The sequence below is a fragment of the Calypte anna genome, chromosome 5A, assembly GCF_003957555.1.
Source record: "Calypte anna isolate BGI_N300 chromosome 5A, bCalAnn1_v1.p, whole genome shotgun sequence".
Lineage (NCBI taxonomy): Eukaryota > Metazoa > Chordata > Aves > Apodiformes > Trochilidae > Calypte > Calypte anna.
This window is the reverse complement of record NC_044251.1, coordinates 16,364,300-16,390,169: the sequence shown is the minus strand read 5'-3', so window position 1 is coordinate 16,390,169 and position 25,870 is coordinate 16,364,300. Positions and strand designations below refer to the sequence as shown.

General features: G+C 34.9%; 1 protein-coding gene across 5 annotated transcripts in view; it reads left to right on the top strand.

Moving 5' to 3' along the window:
• HEATR5A (HEAT repeat containing 5A) overlaps positions 1-25,870 on the top strand; it is a 62,381-nt gene that overhangs the window by 7,934 nt on the left and 28,577 nt on the right. For 3 of the 5 annotated variants that reach the window (XM_030452243.1, XM_030452241.1, XM_030452239.1), the window contains exons 2-15: positions 1,134-1,217; positions 3,022-3,169; positions 4,263-4,474; positions 8,568-8,676; positions 9,217-9,366; positions 9,620-9,791; positions 11,787-11,947; positions 14,526-14,781; positions 15,853-16,008; positions 16,750-17,000; positions 19,931-20,042; positions 20,931-21,083; positions 22,357-22,456; positions 23,208-23,317. In XM_030452243.1, the coding sequence (XP_030308103.1) occupies positions 3,044-3,169; positions 4,263-4,474; positions 8,568-8,676; positions 9,217-9,366; positions 9,620-9,791; positions 11,787-11,947; positions 14,526-14,781; positions 15,853-16,008; positions 16,750-17,000; positions 19,931-20,042; positions 20,931-21,083; positions 22,357-22,456; positions 23,208-23,317 (2,068 nt within the window). In that variant the 5' untranslated portion in view covers positions 1,134-1,217; positions 3,022-3,043. Of the gene's footprint in view, positions 1-1,133; positions 1,218-2,892; positions 3,170-4,262; positions 4,475-8,567; positions 8,677-9,216; positions 9,367-9,619; positions 9,792-11,786; positions 11,948-14,525; positions 14,782-15,852; positions 16,009-16,749; positions 17,001-19,930; positions 20,043-20,930; positions 21,084-22,356; positions 22,457-23,207; positions 23,318-25,870 lie in introns of those variants that run through there. The other 2 variants (XM_030452240.1, XM_030452242.1) reach the window with 2 other exon arrangements.

Sequence of the window (25,870 nt, the reverse complement as noted above, 5' to 3'; positions counted from 1 at the left end):
TCATCCAGCTTGTCAGGGGCCTTAAGAGGTCTTTTTGTCCAACTTTTGTCTTCAGTTTGGGTTAACTCTGAGTTGAGACCAGGTTGCTTAGTGTTTCTTCCAGCCTAGTCTTAGAAACCCCTAGAGAGTGTTCTGCGGGCTCAGCATCTGTCCCAGTGGTTTATAATCCTTACAATGAAAATCTTTTTCTCTTCTACCCAGTTGGAACCTTCCCCATTTCAATTTATGATACTTCTGGTAGTATTCCCTCCCGTACACTTCAGTGAAGAACCTGTTTTCATCTTGGTAATCTTCCCATGTCAAGGATGCTATTGGGTTCCCCTGAGCCCTTTCTTCACCTTATTAAACCCCAATTGCCCAAGTGTAGAATTTTTTAAAATCTACCCTGTGTTTTAAATTGTTCTCAACTTCATTCTCTTAAAGACAGGTAGAAACCTGATTACATGTAAAGTAGCATATAACTTGTGTTTCATGTCCTGCCACACTAAGTTCAAGTTGGTTGAGGTTTGACAGGAAGTGGTTTTGCCCAGTGATATTAATATTAAAATGATATCTGAGAGCTGGAAGAATGGACTGATAATCCTGTCTTTTTTTACTGATTGTAATGTACATGAATATCTCAGAACAGTTGAGCTGCCTTTGCCAGCTCTGCTGGTTGTTGATTTAGGCACAAATGCTGTTGTATTGTTTATGATTTAATGATAAGGACGTAGTTGTTTATCATAGTATTTCAGATTAATACAATAAATATTTTCCACCTATGTTTTTTTAGATATATGTAATGTAATATAATAATTGTATCATGCTTTTTTATTTACTATACTTACTTGCTCTGATTTAGAATTAATCTGAGTTCACAGAAGAGAATTAAGAAAGGCAGTTTCAGTATGAAATGAACCAATTTGTATGGTGAATGTGATGAGTCTGCGCAATTCAAATGTGACATGTAAACAGCTAGTAATATTTATGTAGCTCCAGTTCAGTGGCTTTTGGTAAGATGTTAGCTAATAAAAATTGTCAGTATGCAAGCCTTTGAAATTCTTTGGTTTGTGGTTTTTTTTTTTTAATAGAAAAGATGCTTTTATTTCTGATGCTTTTTAAAAAGTTGATTTTTGTGTTAACTCCTTTTCTAGAAAAATCAGCTCCTGATATCCTTTATCTAAGAACCTGGAGTATCAGAGAGACGGTTTTTACAATGAGGAAAAATTATCTGTTAGGTAAGTTAAGTGTGACAATGTGTGACAACTACTTGTGATCTATTTTGGTTGGAAAAACAGCTGTGAGTTGTAATCCTCAGCTCTGTATGTAAACTGAATCAGTTGCTGTGGCAGTAGGTAGGACACTGGGGCAAGCCTTGGGTGCAGTAAAAAGGAGGGCTTGTGAACTCTACATGTAACTTCCATGCTGAGCAGTGAGGAAACCTTTCACAAATATTCAAGGAAAGATGTAATCCTACTTTTTTTGTGTTTAAAAAAATGTGAGGATAGAGCTAAATTCTGTGAATAATCAAGGAGTGACCTAAGTAGTAAAGTGTGAACCTCTGTGTACCTCGGCAGATAAAATATATATAGATATACTTAGGTATGTATATTTATCTCTCGCTGTCATTTTATAGTGTGGTGCTGTGTCAAGCTGCCTGGTATTTTAGGTAAATTTGAAGTGGCAGTTCATTATAGTAAATCAGATATAGCTAATTTCCTTTGTGAGAAAATTTCACATTAAAAATGTGTAGAAAGTAGTAAAGGTAACCTTCTACTGAGCGTTTGATGACAAACCAAGTACTGAATTATTTACCATTGCTTTGTATTGTCCATTTACCGTTTGGTGGATCATTTTACACTATAATATTGTAACTGCATAGGAAAAAAAATTCTTTTCAGCAGTCTCTGTGGCCTCTGAAAAGGATAACTTGTTTGGGAGTTTTAAAAGATGGCTAGACATTTTACCAGAATCTCCTTGACTGTTTTTGTTGGCAAAGTCTGCAGAATATTATATTTTGTAGTTTGAGGCTATATGGCACTTACATAGTGGACAAAAAGATTATCATCAGAAGTATTTTAATCTTGATTTGCTTCTAGTTATGCCTATTGACAATGTGGAAATTCCCAAAATAGTCTGGGAGGCATATTTAAGATATAACTTATGAGTTTTTGAAACATGCCTTTTTTGGGTGTGGGTTTTATTTCTGGGGAAAAAAAAAGGCAGCGTTAGAGGTTTGTTCAGCAACAAAATTGTTTTTTCTTTATGCCTTGTTTGGTGTTCAGTAAAGCAAGTGTTTGAATAAGACATGAGGTTATCTATTTGTGAGGATAATTAACATGAATTTGCTAGGTGTAGGTTACAGCTATTGCTGCACATAGTTCTAGATTGCAAAAGTCATTGTATTTGTGGCCAGCTGATCATTACTTTCAGGTATATCACTTCATGCAAAACAAGATGAAAAAAGATAGTGGTTCAGTGAGAACCCTTCAAGTATATTTAAATTTAATTTGTTTATTATGTCGATATAATTATCTAACCCATGAAATATTACTGAAGCCACCTAAATAAATGTACTTCAGTGTTCTTTTTTTTTAATTTTAGGTTTTCCTTTGAATCATAGAATCATAGAATTAGCCGGGTTGGAAGGGACCTCAGAGATCATCTAGTCCAACCCTTGACCCACCGGAGCAGTTGCTAGACCATGGCACTGAGTGCCACATCCAGTCTTATTTTAAATGTCTCCAGGGACGGAGAATCCACCACCTCACCGGGCAGTCCATTCCATAGCCTAATCACCCTCTCCGTGAAGAAATTCTTTCTAATATCTAACCTATTTGAAAGTTTTAATAAGTCAAGTATAAACACAATATGGTTGCTGACTCTCTAGTAATTTTTTCTTTTTCTGTTTAGGTGTTTAAACTTCTTATTCAATCACCGCTTATTATATGGGGAAGAAAATGTGACTGATTAACACATCTGGTAGTTTGTTTGGTTTTTTTTTTGTTGTTTTTTTTTTTTACTTCCACGGTGTTTGAGGAGAGATTTGAGGAAATTTCAAGGAATGGAGTTAGCTCACAGTTTACTACTTAATGAAGAAGTGTATGGCCAGCTTGGTGAATTTCAAAAAGCAGAGTTTGTTTTTGAATGGCTACAGTTTTTGGAAAGACTTTTACCAGTCACTAGCAAAGTAAGTATTAGGAGACTTGAAAAACAACCACATTACAGAGCTGTGTCTCTGTCTATTTGTTATTATCTGTATAGTATATATACAATAGTATATATCTGTCTATTTGTTATTTTCTTTAGAAATAAAGACCAATATTCAATTTCATTTGCCTGGTGTCTTTTCATGTACACATAATGAAAGTATGTTCAGTGTTAGTCGTAGGTAACTTTCTAAATGTTTACAGGTATTTGGTCACAGTCCTTCAAGTGGCAGAGCCACTTGTGCAGTGAAAAGAATTGGAGAAATAAGTATTAGGGGATACAATTTTTTTTTAAACTCAGATTATTACTACATGATTTTGCAATCCCATGATAAGCAGTCATGCTTCCACTCAGCCTGGCACAATTATTTAGTTGTTCTCTAGCAAGCAGAAATGTAACATCCTTCTCTTTGTTTTTTATTTTCCTAATTGAATCCTAAACGATCTGTATCCAGCCAACTATTGAGCCACTGTTTAGTGTATGTTAATTGGCATACATGGATATTTAACAGTAAAGCAACCTAGATAGTGCTATTTAAGAGTTACATTATTTGTGTTACAACATACAAAAGAAGTACTCTGCCAGGCTCTTAATTTATATTTTTTTAAAGAGCTTTTAAAATTGAGATAGGACTAAAATAGGTTATTATTTTAAGGGAAGATCTTTCCTTTGTAATGCTCAACTTCTTGAAAGTCTGATACAGCTTTTCTTTTCTATTTAAATTACTACATTTTTTGTGAATCATTTTCTTTTAGAACAGGCATAAAATAAGCAGGAAATGGCAATTTTTTTTCCAGCAAAATATAACTGTTCGGATGCCACAGGGAAAAATATTCCTGAAATGCTGCTAGAAGAAATTATGCTCTGAAAAGTATGATTTCTTTTTCAAAATAAGAATAAAATAATCACATATTTGAGATGTTTTTTCTTTAAGTAGAACAGTGCAATAAAATGTTAATTTTGACTAAGTATGTCAGAGTATGCGAATGGTAATAATGAAAAATAAAGAGAATTATCTTTAACTACCTTGAAAATTTTGGTGAAATGTAACTGGTTACTGATTTTGTTTCCAGGCTGATATAAGGGAAAATCAGAAGAAACTGGTTGAACAATTGACTTCTTTACTAAACAGTTCACCAGGACCTCCTACCAGACGGCTTGTTGCCAAGAATTTAGCTGTACTTTATAGCACTGGAGAGACTTTGTCTGTTTACCAAACAATTGACAAATGCAATGAACTAATTCGCAGTAAAGATGATTCACCAAGTTATCTGCCTACAAAACTGTAAGTCATTTTTTTAACCCCAAACTTTAAATCCAGTCATAAGAAGAGAGGTACCTTTACATGGTGAGAAGTTATTATAGGAAAGGGTTTGCTTCCTCATTTCTGCCCATTGTGCAGTAAAAGCTTTGTGCCATATAACACATGTAATTTGGGAGCCCCCCCTGATTAGTATAATTATCGTGGGTGTATCCAATTGTAAAAATTGATTTTTTTTTTATATTTAGTATCAAAAATTATTAGACAAATATTACAAAGAGAAACTGCCTTCACCTGAAACCTGAAAGCAAATTCAAATTGCTTCCTAGCCTCTAGGTATTATAACAATTTTATTTTAATTGTATGTTGCCTTCCAAGCAAAATAGTGAGTGGTTCAGTATTTTAGAGCATTTTATATATTCCTTTCTCTGTCTTAACTGGCAAGTTTTAGAAGGAAGTTCAGCTGCATGTTGTGGGGGGAAAAAAGTCAGGTAACTTTCAAGATTAATAGTCTCTCAAGAGCAACTTACGTTCTAATTTATGTGAGCTTGAAATATATTTTTCTTCCATGTTTGGAAGTTTCTTGTTATGATTCACAAAAATATAATTAAAATGAATTGTGTTAAAACACTTTAAAATCACATTACTTTTGAAACATTTAGCACAGACACAATTTGGTGGCTGATGAGAGTCAGTGTAGGTTGCATACTTAAAACAAAATTTCTCCTGTCTAGCTGCCTAGTATTTACTGGATCCACTGGAAAAAAATACCTCCAGTTATTTGAAAGCTAAGGTAAAGTAATTTATTTAGGAGTGTAGGGAAGCTAAACTTGCTGCTATCATTTGGAACTGTAACGACCATAGTGTGCTTTAAGGCAAAAGAGTAAACTGAGGCTGGGTTTTTGTTCAGTGAGGGTACAAAGCCAGTTTGCAATACATACTGCTCTTTATTGAATAAACCATGCTCTACTACAACTCGGACAGATGCTGGTTTTTACAAAAAAGGTTAGGAAAGCTTTTCATAAATAACATTTAACATTAGTAAAAGAAAAAAAAATATTTACCCTACATGATGTGTCTGAGTTCACTGCCACAGGATGCAAAATAAAACAAGTATTATGGTAGTATTACATATTGTATGTGTGTATCAGGAACCAGAAGAGTAGAATACACCTGGTGATCTCAAGCCAAACAATTGAAAATCAGGCCAGAGAGAAAACCAGTAACAGGGTTAAGAAGGGGCAGGTGTTTGAGTGACAAGGACAAGGTAAAAATAATTCTGAGAAGAACAGTAAAACAGGCAAGTACAACTACAGGCAACTACAACAAAATGCTATTATTGAGTAAGTTTCTTAATCTAGCTGGGAAACAGAATGCCATTAGTGAGAAATATCTGAAATATTTGTAACTGAACGCCTAAAGCCTAGCCAACAGAACAGAGAACTATGAACTCTTATTTCAGGATATGGAACTAAATCTTAAGGTGAAATATTATGAATAACCTTCATCTCTGCACATCTTACACTGTTGTGAAGAAAATTAAAGATAAAAATAGAGATAGTAAAACATCATTGTGCATTAATGATACAGTATACAAAGCAGAAGAGAATGTATTCCTGCTTTGCTTCACATGCTAATCCTTTCTGACAATCCAAGTGAAGTTTCCTGAAAATACATTTTTTCAAGGAGTCAGTTGCATTTTTCAAATGCCATAGTATTTTTTGTTTTCTTCTTATTCCAGTTGACCTTTTCTGCAGCCTTTTGAGTTAAGAGTAAGGTTGCTTTGATGAATCTAAGTCCTGCAAAATAACTTACTACTGGCTTCTCAACAGTGAGATGCATTAACATCATAGTGGGTTGTAGTATGGGACAGAGTTCTGTGGGTCTTCCTTGCTTTGGCTGCTAGATTCCACGTGGGAAGAAGTGGGATGATGTCAGCATAGCAAGAAGGGATGGTAGAGTCCATTATCCATAAGGCAGAAGTGGCAAAACCAGACAGAAATGGCAGATATCCAGACACAGAAGCAGAGAGGTAGCTGGGGGAGAAGAAAGAAGGTGATGTTTAGAATCCTGCTTGGTATGAAAGTATGGGGAGAAGATAAGAGATGAAATGGAGAAAAAGGTAGCAGTAATATTTCTTAGTTCAAAATAAGGTTTGGAAAATGAATTTCTTGCAGTACTGAAACTGAGACACCAGGCTACAGAGGCGTAATTGAAACTACTGAACTCTTTATTAAGCACTATCTTTCATCTTGAACTACAGGAATACCAGCAAGAATACCAAGAATACTTGGTGTTCAGTGAAGAAAGACTTGGTTTTGTTGTTGTTTTCTTTTGTTTGTATTGTTTTGTTTGTGTGGTTTGGTTTTTTTTTAAATCTTGATAGATGTGTTGTCTTTGTTTGCCATCTGTCCATATTAGCATAATGCCCATGTTGTCTGGTAGCAACACTTCACCATCAGTGTTCACAATATGTTGGTTCACATGGAAACTCTTAAATACAGATTCCAGTGAATTGTTCTGTTATCTCATAAATAATAATTTTTCTTCTCTCATATAAGTGGGAGACTGAAATATTTAAAGCAAGCATTTTAAGGAGAACACAAGTTAGGTTCGCATCTACTGTTAAAATTGAGTGTCATGTGAATGCTCTATCAGATTGGAAAAACAGTTTATATAATGTGAATGCACTTGTTACTGTACTTCAAATTACAAAGTTTTGCACTAGAATTGTTTATAAACCATGAGCATTTCAAAAGCATTTGATTGGCCAGCAAACTTTAGTAGCTGATCTCAGTGCTGTTTTAGTTAGATGTTAAGCATCCTAGTTCTGCATTTTTTTGGGACCTCTCAAAGTACTATTGTTAATGCAAAATTTGAGATAAAACAACTTAAATATAGAGTTGTGCATCAAGATGAAGGTGTGCTGCCAGGGAGGAAAAAACATGGGCAGAGAGGCTTTTTTCTGCAAAACTTGTAGAAATTCCCAGGCTTCCTTGGAAACTTCTGGCTGTTGTTTGTAATTTCACAGATAGAGTGACTCTGTAGTTAATACAGTTTGGACCTAATAAAGAAACATTTGTGAAAAAAATAGACAAGTAGAGTCATAATACAATCCTAGAAGGCTGTCAGAAATGCTTCCTAAATTTTATAGAAACTTAATTATTGATGTACAGAAGCATCTGGATTCTCTTTTTTAGTTGCCTGGGTGTTACTCATTGACAAATATTGCCAATTTTTTAGGAAAAAAAAGTGTTTGCAGGTTATGTCATGATATAATGAAGTAGTTTTGGTCTGACTTCTTGTTAGTTGTGGGGGTTTTTTTCTAATATGTTAATATTTTTAATTAACAAAAAACCAAAATTAATTGGTTTAGTTACAGATTTTTAAATAAAAAGAAAAGGTTTTTTCTTAATTAGTTATTCAAAGGAAAACACTTTAATTAAGCAAGTCTTTCTTTATTTCATTATTATTATTGCTCAATATTTAGCAATTTTTGCTTTTCCTAAAGGAGATGCAAATGAGCACAGATTCCAGTTGTCAGTGTTTCATCTGGAAACTGTGTGCTGTGAAAAGGACATGGATTTACCTTTTTATTTCCTTCTAGGGGTTCCCTTATTAGATATTATTATACATAAATGCCAGAATTTTAATAACTAGCCATTTGCAGTCTACTGTTGATCACTGAATTGTAAATAAACAATTGAATTGTAAATAAACATGTGCCTGACTACTACTGGCAGCATCTGCAGTAGGCTGCATGGTGCAGGGCATACTTAGTTAGAAATTCATGTTAACATTTAAAGTTGCATAGGAAAACTGTATTCCCATCTTAAGATTTAATGGAAGATTGTGTTACCTGAATTCTTATATTATCCAAGTAATGCCACGTAATTTCTCAAGCCTTGCATCTGCATAGAGTATGAGTATTTACCACACACAGACCTTTTTTTTCTTTCTTTTTTTCCCTGCTTTCCTTTTGATAAGCTGCTTATATTTTTGAAACATTATGTTTAGTTGTTTTGTTACTTGCTCATTGGTTACCTTAGTCGTCTTAACCCCTTCCATCTATTACTGCATCCATTTTCACCCATCTTTGGATTTGCTTTTGTTTTAGTGCTGCGGTGGTATGCTTGGGCTCTTTATACAAAAAATTGGGAAGAATTTTGGGAAACAGTTTTACTGACACCGTTGGGAATGTGCTTAAAGCAATGAAGAATGCAGAGGTATTGGAACAGCATGTTTAAAAAATGATTGGAAAAAATAATTGATGTTTACTGTTGTCAGCTGGACCAACGAATAGGAGAAAGTGCATGATACCAAAATATGAAAAAATTGTGGAGACTCACTGAAGAAAAATCAGTATCTAAATTCCAAAGAGTTACTAGAAAGTTAAGGATTACTAAAGGATGGATCATAGCTCTTCTCAAGCTGATTTTATGAAATAACTTGATTAAGTAGAAAATGTAATTGCCCTATTAAGGAGAATTAATAGGAATAAGTTCCAGCTTGTACTACACATTTTGAGTCATATTTTGAGTTTTAAACTGCTATTGAGTACTTCCCAGTAGAACACAGAATTACTGTTTTCACTTGCTTATAGTGTTATATAGCAAGTTACCTGTTTTAAGTCACTTCCCCATAAAATGGTCTCTAAAAGCTTAAGAGACCCAAGCCATAGTTTACCTGTTTCAGTAGGCGGCATTTTGTATTTCCAAGAAGCTTAGGTTGACAAAACTTTAACATTTCTCTTCTTCATTTTTCAGTCTCAAGGTCGTTATGAAATCATGCTTAGTTTGCAAAATATGTTAAAAGGTTTGGGAGCTGCTGCTATCCCCTGTCACAGAGATATTTACAAAGCTGCCCGATCCTGTTTGACAGATCGATCCATGGCCGTCCGCTGTGCTGCTGCAAAGGTAAATGCTCTAATAGCTGCTTTTATTAAGAAAGCTCTCCAAATCAAATCCTACTGGCTGGTGAACACAGCACTAAATACAGTGTTTGTTTATCTTTGTTTCGTTGATACAGCCTTGGCAACAAAAATTCAAGTAATTTTAATAAGAAGCAACGTGCTTATTTTGTTAAGGAGAAGTCTATTATGTAGCAAACAAAGATTCATACTGAGTGCTTTTCCACATAAAAATTTTTTTATTTCCTCTTTTTGTCTAGTGTCTTCTTGAGCTTCAGAATGAAGCAGTATTTATGTGGACTACAGACCTGGATAGTGTTGTGACCTTGTGTTTTAAATCCTTTGAAGGTTCCAATTATGATGTACGGTTAGCAGTCTCAAAACTTTTAGGCACAGTATTGGCTAGAGCCCTAACATCTAAACAATCACCAGGTAAAGCATATACTTTGTTTGCTGATTCATAATCTGTAAAAATCTGTCAGATGATCAGAAATGCTTAAATTCTGTTGAGGCCTGAAGCAAAATCACAATGTAAGCTTTGTTTTCATATTTCTGGTTTGGCCTTTTTTTGTAATGTTTTTCTTGTGGAGTGCTGTGTTTTTCATTCTGTTAACATACACATAGGTATATATAAAAACAACAATGCACAAGAAAAAATATTTGTTAAAATTATGCTTTGTTGTTACAAGATGTAACAATGTATGGAGAGAAATTAGTAGCCTAAAAAAATTAAAGGCAAGATTAATTTCTGCAGTGGAGATAGCACTAAGATTTGTGGGAGTGTCAAACTGAAGAGTTAAGGTGATTTTTTCAAGCTGTTTTTCCATAACCATCAATACCACATCTGGATTGTCTAGCAGTACAAATGTAGTCAGAAGGATAACTGAGAATGCAGTTTTGTTCACTAAACAGACCATGTTAACAGTACTTGATCTAACTGAAGTATCCTGACATGAAATTAACATCTCCAGTCTTTGTTGTCATTCAGACTGGGCATTTTTAGTCCCATCTTTGGAGCTCAAAGCTAAATATCTAACTGTAACCTGAGCAAAATATAATAGATTGTGGAGTAAGTGTCATTCAGGCAGTTTGTTCTACATTTCATGGCATCATAGATGACCTTCAGTGCAATAAGCAGCAAATGACAAAAGTGCATGCCTTTAAGCCCAACTTAATCCTCCATTCTTAAAGGATGTATATTTGTGTTGGAGGCTCTTTAGTTTTGATTTATTATGTATTTTTCTAAGAATATTGGAGATAATTACTGTGTTGCAGAAAATGACCAGCACTTATCTTTTCCCAATAAAGTAAAAAAATATATAAATACTGTGACCTCTTTATAGACTCAGTAGTTTTCTTTAATCTTTGTAAGCAATGTAGTTGTATTTCTAAAGTGCTGAGTTTATAGAAGCAGCTCATCAACTGTTTCATTGGTTTTAGTTATTTTTGTTTTGGTATTTTTAGTTAAAAAGAAGTTAAGAGCTAAGAGTGAGACAAACTAATTGGGGGCTAGAAGGGGGAGGTGGAGGTGGAGGGAGCAGTACATGAAGAGATGCGTAGTCCTGAAGTTTCTCCATTGTATCTGATGATCTGCTGATATTGGGTTAGGGTTTTTTTATGGGCTCTTTTGGACATTATCTCAAATCCTCTCATTCCTTTTCCCATTTCAATACTTGGAAGAGAATGAAAAACGCAGTGATAATTTCAGGTCACCGAGTTGTGTGTGCAGTCATCATGCTAAGTTTGCACATACAATACAAATTTTTGCAAATACAATCCCAGCCTGTATTTTAAATTAATATGTTTGCAAATACAATCCCAGCCTGTATTTTAAATTAATTTTCTTTCCAGAAATAAAGCAAGGGAATAATTTTCCTAGAAGATCATAAACATATTCTATTGTGCATATTCTTTTGGAGAGCTAATTTAATGATAATGTGAGATGCTTTTGTTTCTAAGACAACCTGTGGCTGTGCTGTTATCTGGCTAAACATAGCAGAAAGTCAGTGTGCCTTGTCTGGAGATGAAATATAGTGGTAAGCTTGGAATGAGTTGGAGTCAGGGTTTTCATGAAGCTTCAGGTCATAGGAGTTGGCCATACAGACCTTTTTGCAAAAGGAGCTTAGATTAGATGGTAAATACTGAGAGTGTGTGTAAATATATGTATACATATTATTTGATGGTCTAAAGTATTTAAAGATAGCTGAAGCAGAAAAACTTGAGAAATATTGTGGTTCACTGGAGTACTGGATCCTAAAATATCTTGGGTTTTGTTAGGAAGCTGTGCTCCAACAGCTTTTGGATTTGATTTTGCTACTGAATTTGTGCAAGTTGTTGTTTCTAAAACAATTGGACTTGAAATTTTTCTTCTATAATATAAAAATGTTTTACAGAGCTACACTGATAAAAATATATATCTATTCTTAGCATCCAACAGGCATAACTTCCGCAGAATCTCTTTGGAAGAAGTGTTGGAACTGCTGGGGACTGGATTTCTGCGTGGAAGTTGTGGGTTTCTACGAGCCAGTGGTGATATGTTGAAAGGGACCAGTTCAGTCAGCAGAGATGTCAGAGTTGGTGTCACCCAGGTTTGGATTACACCACTTATGATTTTCTGAGATTGCTGAACAGTGCTATAGTAAATGTTTTGCTTTCCGTATATCTTTTACTTCACCTGTAAGGAAATGTTTGCAGTTTAAAATAAGTATTTGCATCTTGAGTTCTGCTAGGAAGAAAAGACAAAATGTTTCTGATGTTTCTTATCTTACCTGATAGTTTGAAATTTTCAAAATTAAATATGTATTACTTAAGAAAGCCTCAAATGGTGTGAATTTCAAGTAAGTGATATCATTAAGTATTTTCCAGAAAATTTTAAATTGAGCTTAATGTCAAATAACTGAAAGGGAGAAGTTACAAGAATTCTTTGAACGGGGAATAATTCCCTTCTATATAGGGACATTGGTAGTCCCATTCTGAAAGAATGGCTCAACTTTGAGTAAGTGGGTGACAAATAAGAAAAACAGAATTTGTACAAAAAACCCAAGTATCTCTTTGCTGTATTCCAGGGTGTTCCGCTAGAGAATAGAGTCTTGTTGACTGAGCAGGTCTGAAGTGAGACCATATACCCAGTCCGTGCTAGTAAATACATAATACTTTTTTTCAAATAATATCAGATTGGCTTCTTGCTGTAAATATTACCTTAAATGCCATTTACTTGCTGACACCTAGATATTCAAATATTACATCTGTGAATCAAGACCTAAAGGTCATGGTGTACATTTACGTATCAAATAGCTGTGATTATTGTAATATGTTATGGTCCCCACACCTCTTTGATATGTCCTCTTTGCCAGTAGGGGACATTTTCAGTGCAATTCAACTTCTGCAGTGCCAAGTCTGTAAATTAGCTTGAATTACTGATAGGAGCTGCCAGGCATTGTACTGAAACAGCTAGAAGGTGCTCACAAATTGTCTTCTATGCTCACATCATGCTGGGTGTAAGCAATAATTTCTGGCAGAGAGACAGAAAAGCTGGGGAACAGAAATACCTTGACAGTTATTTGCCTAGAAAATGCATGCCAGACTCCTAGCATGCTTTATGTACATGGTGCTTTTATTAGTTTTCCAGTAATAGGTATTTCAGTTCGCTGTTCTGACTATTTGTACTGGTTTTTGGAGTTTGTCTCCTTTTTCATGCCTTACTCTATTAACACAATAGTACCTATGCTAGATGGTGCACTCTGACTGTACCAAGACAGTTGAAATAGTTCAATGTTTCTATAAGAAAAACTTCCAGAATTATATGTATATCAGTGCTTGTTAACAGAAAAAGTTGCATTTATAAAATTTATTACTTATTATATGAATTGCACCTACAAAAGCTGGTTACCCAATTTCATCATAGGACAGGCGAAGAAGCCAGTCCTACATTGGCTGTACAGTAGCTTGAAGTACATCAGGTGTTCCTGCTCTGGCAGGGGGGGTTGGGCTTGATGATCTTTCAAGGTCTCGTCTAACCCCTAACATTCTGTCGTTCTGTGATTATATATTAAAAATACTGTAAGATGACTTCTTACTTACAGAAAAGTAATTTATATTTGTTCAAGACAGACAGGTTCCAGATGTAGTTCAAAATGTAGCCATGGCAGTATGACACTTCACAAGTCTGTTTATCCTGTTAAATTCCTCAGTTTTCAAATCTGTAAAAGAGACCTAATTTAGTGGTACATTATGAGGCCAAAGTAGGGTTTTTCAAGAACTACTAAATGCTAACAAGATGTAATACTGCACTTTCTCCATCTACAGTACTTCATTTTACATGAATCATTTAATTGTTAATATTAGACAGGAGACATATGGTATGCATAACGAAAATATAGATCTGTGTTGATATGGGTAGTAGTTATGAACCCTCTTGTGAGGAATTTTGTGTGTTTGTTTGGATATTCTCATTTTTATGTGCTTTTTTCTCAATGGTAGAATATCTGCTAAGTTAAAAAAATTCTAACACTTGTACATAGAAGATTTTTGTAAGGGATGTGGCAAAATAAAAAGTTTTGTGGTGATTAGATTTGTAAAGTGCAACATCTTTCTCTGTTGTACCTCCATTGCAAGGCAAAGGAGCAGTGCTTGAGGGGTGCCAATATTCCCTAATTCAAAGCATGAAATAACAAAGTTCTCTCAGGTTTATAGGTTATAGTTTTGTAAAACAGTAGTTCTTGAAATGCATTCATACATTAAATTTGGGTTCTGTGTGCAGAATGTTAAATAGCTGGAAGCTGTTGTTCAGTGAGACCAAACACAATGTTTTACATAACAAGTGCCTGAGCAGGGTAACCTGCCACTTCTCACACTCTGGAATGGAATAACATGGGCAAACAGCTTGAATTAACTTGTACTCAAAGGAGGCTGCAATACTACTTGTACAGTTCTAGTAGTGACTCAAATCAAATGATTCTAAGAGATTACAAAAAATTGCATATACCTAAAAGTGAGAACATACATGATTTCTAAATGCATAAATGGATAAATAATCTCAGTTCAGCGATGCTCTAGTTTTGGCAATATGCAAGATTAAAAAAATAAAAAATGTATGTGGGATTGCTGTCAGTGGTTTTTCCAGATGATTTTGCTCTAAAACATGGCTTCTTTTCAAATCTTTTCCAGGCTTATGTGGTATTTGTCTCTACATTAGGAGCACAATGGCTTGAAAGGAACTTCTCTACCTTCCTTTCCCATATTCTAGATCTGATGTCTCAGTCTCACCCTAAGGCTGTTCAGAGTCAGATGGATGCTATCGGCTGTCGCCGCTGTGTTTCATTCATCCTTCGAGCTACAGTTGGAGGCCTTCTTGGGGAAAAAGCTCAAATTGCAGCTGCCAAAGAGATTTGTCAGGCCATCTGGAAACTGAAGAAAGTTGTGGGTATGGGTCTAACAAGATTATCCATTGGAGCTTCTATTTTCCCTTTTCTAAGTGATTGTCCAACTTCCTAATCCGGAGACTGCAGAAATAGAATATATAGTGCTGATTTATTACCATAATAATGTAGAGGGCTTTTGATGGACTGCTTTGTTTTTAACTTGGGCTGGTTATTTGTTTGCATGTATCTGTGTCTCTGCATGCTGTACCCACACAAGTGTAAACATATTTTTAACACTTCTTCCCTGACCAATATAATTTTAACCAATTACAAATACAATGAAATAATGAATATATGCAATAATGAAAGATAGACCATACTGTAGAATAAGTTAAATTGGCAGTTAATAAACAGCCAGATTTTGCCTTCCTGTACAGAGCAGCTAACGGTGGTTCAAAAGCACACTGATGTTCCCAATTGACAAAATGAGCATTTCTCCTGGAGAAAACAGATCTCTTGTATGAAATAGTCTCATACACAACTTTAAACAAGAGCTGCTGATCTCCCACCAGTTACCACCACTTGTAGGGTAAAAGAAAGAGAATGCTGGACATAGCCAGTACAGTTGCATACTGTATCCTAGTTAAGTATCTAACTATTAAATGTCTAAAATAACACAACTGTGTATCAAAAGTTGAACTTTCAAAAAACGCCACATTCTTGCTGCCTTCTTTATTCTCTGCCCTACCATTTTTCTCACCACTGTTTCACCCTTTCTTTTTTACTGCTATGGAGTAAAATCTGGGAAGTTATTTGAAGCTTGACCTCTTCAAGTCAGTTCTGCTGAGGCTAAGAATAACATGCTTCTTACTCCATTACAAGCAATTTGGTAGTTTTCATTTTATCTACTCTCCTGCCTTGACAGGCAGTATTAGACTATCCATTTGAGTAACAGAAAGGTACTTCTCTGAGTGAAGATAAACTTTTATGGATACTGATAAATAATGAAAAATGGTAATGATAAAATCTCATTTGGTAATATAAACAACTTACCATAGCAAAAATCCTTTTCTGCTATTTTTGTTTAATTTTGGTAATGATTTCATGGGGACCTTCCCATTTTGTATTATCAGATGCTGCATTGGGTGAGAGTAACATGGAATCAAGAATGAGTACAACAGATGCATCAGGGAGTCAACACCTGCTCGTGTGTGCGCTTCAGGAACTCGGGAGTCTCATCCATGGCTTAGGAACTACAGCAGCACCATTACTGCAAGACTCCAGTACAGGTACAAGCCCTGAATTCTTTTGTGAACCAGAGTAGAAAATATATTCCTTTGATCACTGTGCAATTCTCTGATTTCTTATGGCAAATCTGTTGGGATTCTTTGTTTGGCATTGACTATAGCAACTTTCCTTCTGAAGTGCAGTCTCCTCTCCTGGGCCTCTTTAGTCCTTCTGTTTTCTTTCTGCCTTCTGTAGGAAATCTGCAGGCATTGCTCAAAGGTGTCGGTGTCTTCTCTGTCCTGTATTAGTATGTTAATTAAAAAAATATATTCAGTATCAAGTTTAACTGCATCAAGTTGTGTATTTAAAGTCCAACATTTCATAATGTTTATAGTTAATCAGTTTGGTTTAGCTAGAGATCTTCCTCTACCTTTATTGTTTTAAATTAGCTGCAATAGGATTTTTTTTTAATGGGTTCAAGAGGACAGCTGTTTGCACTGCATGGATTTTTGCTTCCTTGAGAATACTTACAGATATTTTTCATGCATGTTGGTGAATAACTGCATAATATGCTAGCTTTTCTTCATAATGTTGTTTCTTTTTTTATTAGAGTAACTTTTAAAAAAAGTGTTGATATATTTCAAGTTGATAAGAAACGTTTCACAATAAAAATCAATAGTACTTTTTAAAGAGAAGTACAGAAAATATATAGTGGTACATTCACCAGTCCTCTGCATATATTTTACCTGTTTGACTATCTTCTTGCCTACTTCTTAGGTGTGATTATTCATTTTGTTTTTCAGGAGTTCTGGAAGCAGTTATTTCTGTCATTCTTCACCCCAGCATTTCAGTCAGACTAATGGCAGCGTGGTGCTTACGCTGCATTGCAGTAGCATTGCCCTCCTATGTGTCCCTCCTGTTGGATCGTTGCATCGAACGTCTTAGTGTATTGAAATCCTCCCCAGAAGCAGTCACTGGCTATAGTTTTGCTGTTGCTGCTTTGCTGGGTGCAGTAAAAGACTGTCCTTTAGGAATTCCACATGGAAAAGGGAAGGTATGGTCTGAATAACTTACTTACAGGTAGTTCTTTGATGGTTTTACAGTAGTATTTGCATGTATTATTTCTGACAGGATTGTATAACCCAGTATACTGATGAGGTATTTTCCTTCCTCAGGAAGGGTCTTCTAAAGTACACCACAATTCAGATAAGCAAGTGTTTTTCTCACATGTGTCAGGATTGTGAATTTCCCAGGAAATATCACTGACTGCTACTTTTTTCTGATGTGGAAGTTTGGGGAGAATTTTGTTGTCTTGGGAGGGAGATCAATACTGTGAAGCTGTAAGGACTTAAAATGAAGAGTCTAAAAGGTTTAATAGTAGAGAAAATTTCTTGTGTAGAGTTATGTTTTTCAGAATTTTAGTCTAAAGTCTTACTGCAAGAAAAAGCCTTCTGTAATTCTGGTCCTGTTTGACATTGGATAAAATCAGAAAGCTGACATTTCAGTGGTGTTAATGGTGAGAAAAGGCTGGTCTGGAGTGCATACAACTGAAATGTAGAAGACTTTGCCAAAGGAAAATATCTTACTTTTATAAAAAGTAATTAGGAGGATACATACAGATGTGTTGAATGCCGTGATGCTTAGAATTAAGTTTCCTGTAAGGAAACTCATTCAAACACAGTTAAAGCCAAATTAATGTTTTCCAGACCCATCAATGACTCTCCAGTATACGGTTCAGTCAATGCTTTACATCAATAACAGTATTTGTGTATTATCTTGAAAAATCTTTTGTCCGATAAATACACACTTTCATTTTGTTTTACAGAATTTAACAGAAACCTATTCACTAGTGCAGATAGGATACACTGTGTTCTGAAGTTTTAGGGATGTGCAGATGTAGAAATATAGACCAGGAGAAGAAGCTGTTTCCATCTCAGTGAGAACTTTATCCATGGAGTTATTCACAGTTGCAAAAACATGGTGCAATACAAGCACCAGCAGTACCTGCTAATTTTCTTCATAATGTAGAAATTTACATTCTCAGTTCTCAAAATACCTGTTACAGAGCCAGTTGGCATTAGAGAAGAACTGGCACACCCTGACAAAAAGTTTGTGTTTTGTTTTTTTTTCCTCTTTTTATTACAGCACTCTAGGATGAAAGGAATGCATTAGTACATGAGGAAGAATGTTCCTTGCAGTGATTCCAGCCCACCCTATCAGCACAGTTCCATGCCACTCCTTACCAGACAGTGCTTGTCACAGTTGTCAACATTCAAACTCCCAACTGATGATGAAACAAATTTTAAATATAACAACAAAAAAAAGCCTGTTTTTCTTAGTCTTTAGAAACTTTTTTTGTGTGTGTGATTGCTGAAAGACCATGAGGAGAGAACAAAATGAGAATTATCTGCCTGGTTCTGTAGATAAGAAGTGCCATTCCAAAACTATACACCTAAACCAAGCTAAAGTTTCTCTGTAACAGAGAAGCATAATTGTTAACAAAGATTTCTTTCAGAGGAACAGAATAGCATAAAACAAGGCCAGGAAGAGGTATGGGAGGGCACAGAAAAGTGTGGGAGAAAAACTGTATTCTGTACTAAGCTGGCAGCACAGAGAACAGTGGAGCTGACAAAAGCCCTTTTCCGTTCTCTCCTAGGAACACTGCCAGATTCCAGACTAGCTCCTCTTCTGAGGAGCTGAAAGAGACCAGTGTTAAACAGAGCAGTTTTGAAAAGGAAATACCAAACATAGACAGTGGTGACCTGGACAGAAGCTCTTTCATATTAATGCATTTTCCTTTGAGAGAATGGTTAGAGTTGCAGGTGGAACCTGTTCAAGAGAACAAAATAATTAGTGGGTTTATATATATTTAGCATTCCATACTGGTGCTTATACTTCAGGAAAAAACTTTCAAAATTAAGACAAGTACATTGAAAGAAAAATTGTCAGAAATCATTAAATTAAATCCTTTCTAGGATGCTTGTTTGTTAGGTAATTTAAGTATACTAAGATGTTAGTAAATTTTAATAATATAATTTAATAAAGGTGCATTTTAATTTTAGAGTAAAATAATTTCAATCTTTGAAGAATCTGTCAAAATAAATATCTTCATTTGCAGCCTTCTGATAGCATTATGGAATTGTGAAAACTAATATTTTCAGACTTAATATTTCTTGATATTTTGGAAGTGTACTGATTTAAAACTTCTGTGAAGCAACAGTTCATCTGCAAACCTTCCTATTTCCAAATAAAGTATAGGAGGATGCTGTCTATACTGTCCAAATAAATTATACTGTGTAAAATATTATAGCTGGAAATTTGCTATACCAAGTCTTTTAAGGATACTATTGATAATGGCACTTCTTACTTGTAATACTAATTTTCAAGCTGTTTATTTTGGCAACCAGACATAATGCAAGATGTAGGAAATACTTTTTGAGGTATATGTGAAGCATAATTGAAGCAAACCATTTGCAGAATATTTTTTAGATCTATAGCCATACTGTGGTAATTGATCATAGACATACTGTGTGCTCCTCCATGCAAATTCTGAGTAGCTCGAGCTTGGGTAACAAGCTCAGATTGTTACCTTGCATTTAGCACTGAATTTTGGGCAAATGCTGTTATTGTGGAGAAGCTAAAATAGTATTAATTCTAACTGTACTGTATACTATTCTAACTCGTTTGTTGATTAAAAGTGTCAGAGAAAATGATAGACCTTATTCTAAAAGAGGGATAAAGTGATCATTACCACAGCAGCAAAGTGACTTGTTTAGTACCCCACAGGAACTGCTGAAGCTGTCCCAGACTGGAATTGAAGTTGGGCATTGCAAATTCATGAGCATCAGTTTCTTGCCATAGTGTAAGAAGATGGCTTTCTATTTTGGACACTGAAATAGGATTAAGTATCACAGCAATAGTATTGAAAAAACATTTGGTAGTTTCTAAAATGCCGAATCTCTGTTTTTCTCTTGAATTTTGAAGGTAATCATGACAGTAGCAGAGGATTTGTTGTGCTCTGCTTCTCAGAACAGTCGCCTTTCACTGCAGCGAACACAGGCTGGATGGCTGTTGATAGCAGCCCTCATGACACTAGGTAGTAGCTTTCTACAATTTTTCTTAAAATAATTTGTTCTCTGTTTTTTCTCTGACTTCAGTTCTTTCAGTGTTTTGTTTATTTTAGCACTACCCAATAACTCATAAAAACCAATGTAAATTAGAATATCTAGGAAAACTTTCTCAAAATAAGATGTAATTTCTTCCAAATTTGCTATTAGTTCATTGGGAGCAATGTCTGAAAAACGTTACTGGGTGGGACTGCTATTAATAAAACGTAGAATATAAACTTCGGAATCAATCTAACAAAATGTCTTTGTTGTCATGAAAAATTATACTCATATTTTTTAAAGCTATATCCCAGAATAAAATGAGTTAGTAACTTGTATTTCACTTTTCTCAAGCATTTGAAACCTTACAGAACTTCCTGATACCTACCAGTGGTCAGATTGATTGTGATCCATTATTTATTACTCATGAGGAATGTATGTTACCAGTTTTGTTCATATTTTTAAGCATCTTTCATGTTTTCAGCTGTTATTTCTGCCCAGGAGCTCCCAGTTTTCTTCTTAGGTTAGGGAAAACATACTTTGTACATTGAACTAAAGCAAATGTTTGCTTTTCTGAATCTCCCTACTGATTATCACATCTCTTTCATGCTGGTGATCCATGGGGGCTGTACTTAACAAAACAGAAATTATAATTGGCTTTGTGAGTTACTTGTAAATGTCTGAGTGGGTATGTAGTTATGTATGAAAATGGAGTAGCAAAACTGTAAACATTTAAGAAATTATATATGAGACAGATGGGAAAGTAGCATCGTTTTCTCCACAGCTGTAATGATTTTGCAGACATAGATAAAAGAATAAAAAGGAAAATACAAGTTTATTAACCCTTACATTATCATGACAACTGATGTTGCTTACAGGTCCTGCAGTTGTCCAACACCATCTGCCACGAATGCTGTTACTGTGGAAGTGCATCTTCCCATCATCTCCTAAAGACCTAGAAACAGAGAAGACACGAGGAGATTCATTTACCTGGCAAGTAACGCTGGAAGGTCGTGCTGGTGCTCTCTGTGGTAGGTGGGATTTACTGTGTCTTCTTCTGTACATTTATAGTTTGAATGTTTGTTTGGTTTTCCTTCTGAAAGAACAACAATACTTAATGTTAGGTTTTTTTCACTGAATGGTAAAGGATATGTTCACCCTCCAACATACGTGCTTGTACAGATATGTTTACCTATGTATCTATATACGTTTCATTTCTGTAAGAAACAAACACAGAAAAAAACAAAGAGGGTTTTTCTTCTTGTACTTCTAATCAGTTAGTTTCCAAATAGTCAGTGGTATCAGGAAGGTTACTTCTCCTCTCTTGCTTAATATACATATCACAATAGTGAACGAGGACCTGAACCAGGACATGCTCTGTTGGTACTATCCAGTTTATTATGGTTCATAAATAGCAGTTCTGTTTCCTAATAGCTGAATTAATGTAAGCAAAACAGAATTGCTGAGTCAGTCAAACACATTGTGAGAATGAGAAGACTCATGTAAAAACTGCAGTAAGGAAGTTGCAATTCTCAGTCAGTAAAGAGTACCATGTGTTTGACTGCTGTCTAGTAGGTTGCAGTTTTTTCTCATTAAATGCTGTGAACTTGGGTTTCTAAGAGGTGACTCCAGTGATCTTCAAATGCTTAATGCATTCTGCAGTTCTAGTACCTAGTACAGCGACCACCTCTCTCTCTCTCACTACTAAAATCTTTTGGACAGTGTGGAATTCAATAGTAATATCATTTTAGGAGTAACCTAAGCAATTAATCTTCACAATTAGTCTTCTTTTCCTTTTGAAAAGTGGTCTTTAATACTCTATATAATGATAAAATAAAATTTGTAACTTTCATTATTATTATGATAGGGGTAAAGGGGCCATTTTGAACCAGTGAAACCACTGAAATATCTTACTATGATTAGTATACCCATAGCACAACTGCCTTTACATCCCCCTGTATCACCAAATACTTTATAAATCCTGAAGCTTAATCCTCCAAACTGTTGTTCACTGTGTGCCTGGCCATGGGTACTATGAACCTCCTAATTCATGTAACAAATATAAGTTGAATATAGGTAGAATAATTACACTAATCTCTCTAGCTCTCTAGGTATTCTTTGAACTACTACCTCAAGATTTATTTTCTGTAAAAAATGGAAAATACTCGAGTATGTGTAAGCTATTCCTTAAAGTGAAGTAATTATGTGAAATTTAAATAGAAAACCAGCAAAGTCAGCAGTTGGTCATCTGATCATCATCATTGTTCCATTGTTTTCTTTTTTAAAATCCAATTCCTTTTCTAGCTATCAAAAGTTTTGTTTCCCACTGTGCTGGTCTTCTTACGGATGAAGTTGTTCAGAGACTTCTTCCTCCTCTCCCTAGTGCTGTCGATTTATTGACACAGTAAGTGTGTGTATTGAACTGTTAAATGAGATTCTGGTTTTGAAAAGCTACAGACCAATCTTCTTGTATTTGAGTTAGTGCACTTTCTAAAAAAATTCTTTTCAAAGTACAAAAATTAGGGAATAGAATTCAGCTGTATAGATGAAGACTTTAGCTGGCAGAATGTGCCCTGAAGATTCCAGATTCATGTGAAAATGCCAGAGAAGAAATTATTGTATGCTATTGTTAAGTTAGTATTTTTTATTCTGCTTTTTTAATTAAACATGCACATATGTGTTTAAGTAGGATTATTTTTTTATAAAATTAAAAACTAAGTTCAAGAGTATGCTCGGGCAAAAAGTTTTATAGATGGGCATTGTTTAAATATAGATTCAGAGCTAAGCTGGAAAGGGGTTTATAATTTTTAAATTTTTGCCTTCAGAATATGTAGAGATTTAAGGTATTTGGTCTCTAAATTCAAATTTAGAGAGATAGGCACAAAAAAGTTCATTGGTACAATGGCAATGAGAAACCTTTTTTATTTTTCTAGTGTGAATTAAGAGTAATGACTGGGAAGGGGGTACAGAGAGCTTCTGTCAGAATGTGTGAAATAAATTGTTTTGCTTCTACTCTTGGTAATTAATGCATATTAAAACTATACTTAAAATATGTATGGATTTTACAAGTATTCAGTTGAGTGTTACAAATGAAACTGGAGTGTTGTATAATGTTTAGTCTTTAACATCTCTGATGTGATTTTTTTTATTTTAAGGCTTTCTTCAATATGCAAATCATATGGAAATTCTTTAAAAACATCATCAACTGTTTACAGACATAAACTTTATGAATTACTAGCAGTATTGCCTCCAAAGACCTATGAAGGTATGTATAAACATTTATGTATGTATATATGTATGTATAAACAGAGAGATACTTGCTAAAAATACCAATTTTAACCCACTCAAGGAATTTACCTTCTTTGATGCTTATTTTACTTTCCGTTGAATCCTAAATCAAGGTATAATTTTAGCATAAACCAATTAAATCTAGTCCATTAAAATAATTTAATTGCTTCTTGTAGATTTATTGCAGGTTGTGGGTAGAATATTTGTATTTAAAGAAAAAAAATTAAAGTCTGGGGATAAAATCATTTTTCAGAAGCAGAATGTAACTAGCAGTACTTAAAATCTAATTCTCTAATCCAGTAACTATGCACTGCAGTTACACAGGTCTAACTAAAACATTTAATATCTCGGTTATCTTGAGATTGTCATGTGAATATAGTTTGCCATAGACGACTACTTGGACTTAAATCAGGAAGCAGAGTGTTTCACAGTGATGAGGAGCAGTACAGGGCATCAGGACAGAGATAACGGGGGTGAGCCAGCCGCTGAATTGGCTGCTCCTCGGTGTCATGTAGGGAATGCTTACTCAAATACTCTGCTCCATCTAGTGGTAACTGCTAAGTAAGTCTTCGTAAGGACAAATCCCTTACCTCTGCCTTCAAGTCGATGTTGCACTAGAAGTCTGTATATAGCACTTGGAGCATAATGTGTAATATTACTTGTGACTTGGACTTCAAAGTCTGAAACTGACACCTCCATCTCTTACAGCAAGTTATTTCTTGGGTTCTTTTACTACAGGTTCAATGTTTCATAAAATACGAATATTTGAGTATGGATGGGCTTGGTGATTTCTTGCTTTGGGATCTTTGCATATGGTCTGACTTTATTGAAAAATAGACAGTATTTTACAGTGTCACCTGCAATTCTTAATCTTGTGAGAGAGCATCCTAGCTGAGAATTCTGCACTGTAGAACCAATAAATGAATAAAAGTTTAAAAGGTTTCTTATACATCAGTGGTCATCCTGCTGAAAGCTTTCTAAATAGCCTTAGAATCTAAACCGTAGTTTGGCAGATGTTGTCCGAGTTGTTCACCTGTTTTTAGTACAGCAGTATGAGGAAAGAATGGAAATGCATATATTGAGTATTTTCCAAGGCTGCAAAAAGTTTTTAAGGTCAAGCTTGAAACAAATGAATTTCTTTTCATATTATCTCCAGTATGACAACTTCATGCAGAAACAATATATCAAGGCAAATACTAAGATTTACCAAAAAAATGGTTATTTGGTAAACCAAGATTTATTAGGGAACCCAAGGTGCTTTTTTCCATGTCTGGTTTTAGTCATTATCACTAGGAAAAATAATAGGTGTACTCCTGACTTGCACAGCCTGGCACAATTTGCATGGCTCAGTGACAAACTGAAGGAGAAGCTTTCACCAGTTCATGGTTTTATTTATTTTTCTTTAATTTTCTTCGTTTTGGCTTCTGGAAGCTAGAAACATAAAAGTTGTTTCTTTTTGAGAAATCCAGTGATGGGGGCATTTACCATGGGTTGTAACTCAAGCTTTTAGAACTTTTAAATATTGCTCAAACCTTTTTTTCTTTTTAGCAGAAGAGGAACAAAACAAAATACCCACCAAAATAAAAATTGGAATCAGATTCTTTATTCATAGCTCTAATCCTCTTTCTCAACTCAGACCTTGAGATTTCTGAGGCCTGAAATCCCAGGACTTGTTTAGGGTCTGCTTGGTTTCTGTCTTTTTGCTTTCTGTCTCTCTGATGTTTCTCTTGCTGCCCTCTGTCATCAATAAAAATCAGTATCGTCTCCAACAGCAGCATTGTGAAGGCTTGCTATGAGTTTGCAGGAGTAGTGGATGATTTTGTGCATTATTTCAGCAATGACTGTTATGAGAAGAATGTATTAGATTAACTTGAACATCAAGGAAGAACACTGAATGTGTTGTAGTTGCTGCCTTCTGTCATGTGTGAATGATTAAGACTTTGCAATTTTAGCTGGAGCAAAGCATGAACTTCGTAACCTGCAAAGAGCAGATTCTGTTTCTAAGATGATGATTTATATTCTTGATCATTTTCACTTTTCATTAGTTTTGATTGCTGATGTACTCATGTTTTTCAGGTTAACAGATTTCTTTTCTGTGAGTTAATGTAAAAATTTTAATTATTATAATGTTTAATTTGATCATTTCATACAAATCATTTCAGTAGTTTGAATTTTAATTCTTACATTTGTTGATCTTTCATGTGGTCTGAAATAATGTATTTTGTCAGACAGTTCATTAGGATTCTTTTCATTCTTCAGCTTTTTGTGCTTGTTATGTTCCACTGTCTAAACCATAAAATTGAATACAAGCATTCACTTTTCTTACTTAATAGGATGAGATGAATAGCTAAAATGCTGTCCCAGCATTCTGGCTCAAAATTTTGAAATGGTGTACATTGTTATAATATTATGTGGCATGATGGACAAGTTTCTGGGGCTAAAATTAATGATACGTTAGTTAAAAACTGCTTAGTAACTCGACTAAATTATAGCAGAAAATGTGTTTTCAAAGAAAGGGGGGTTTTCAGTT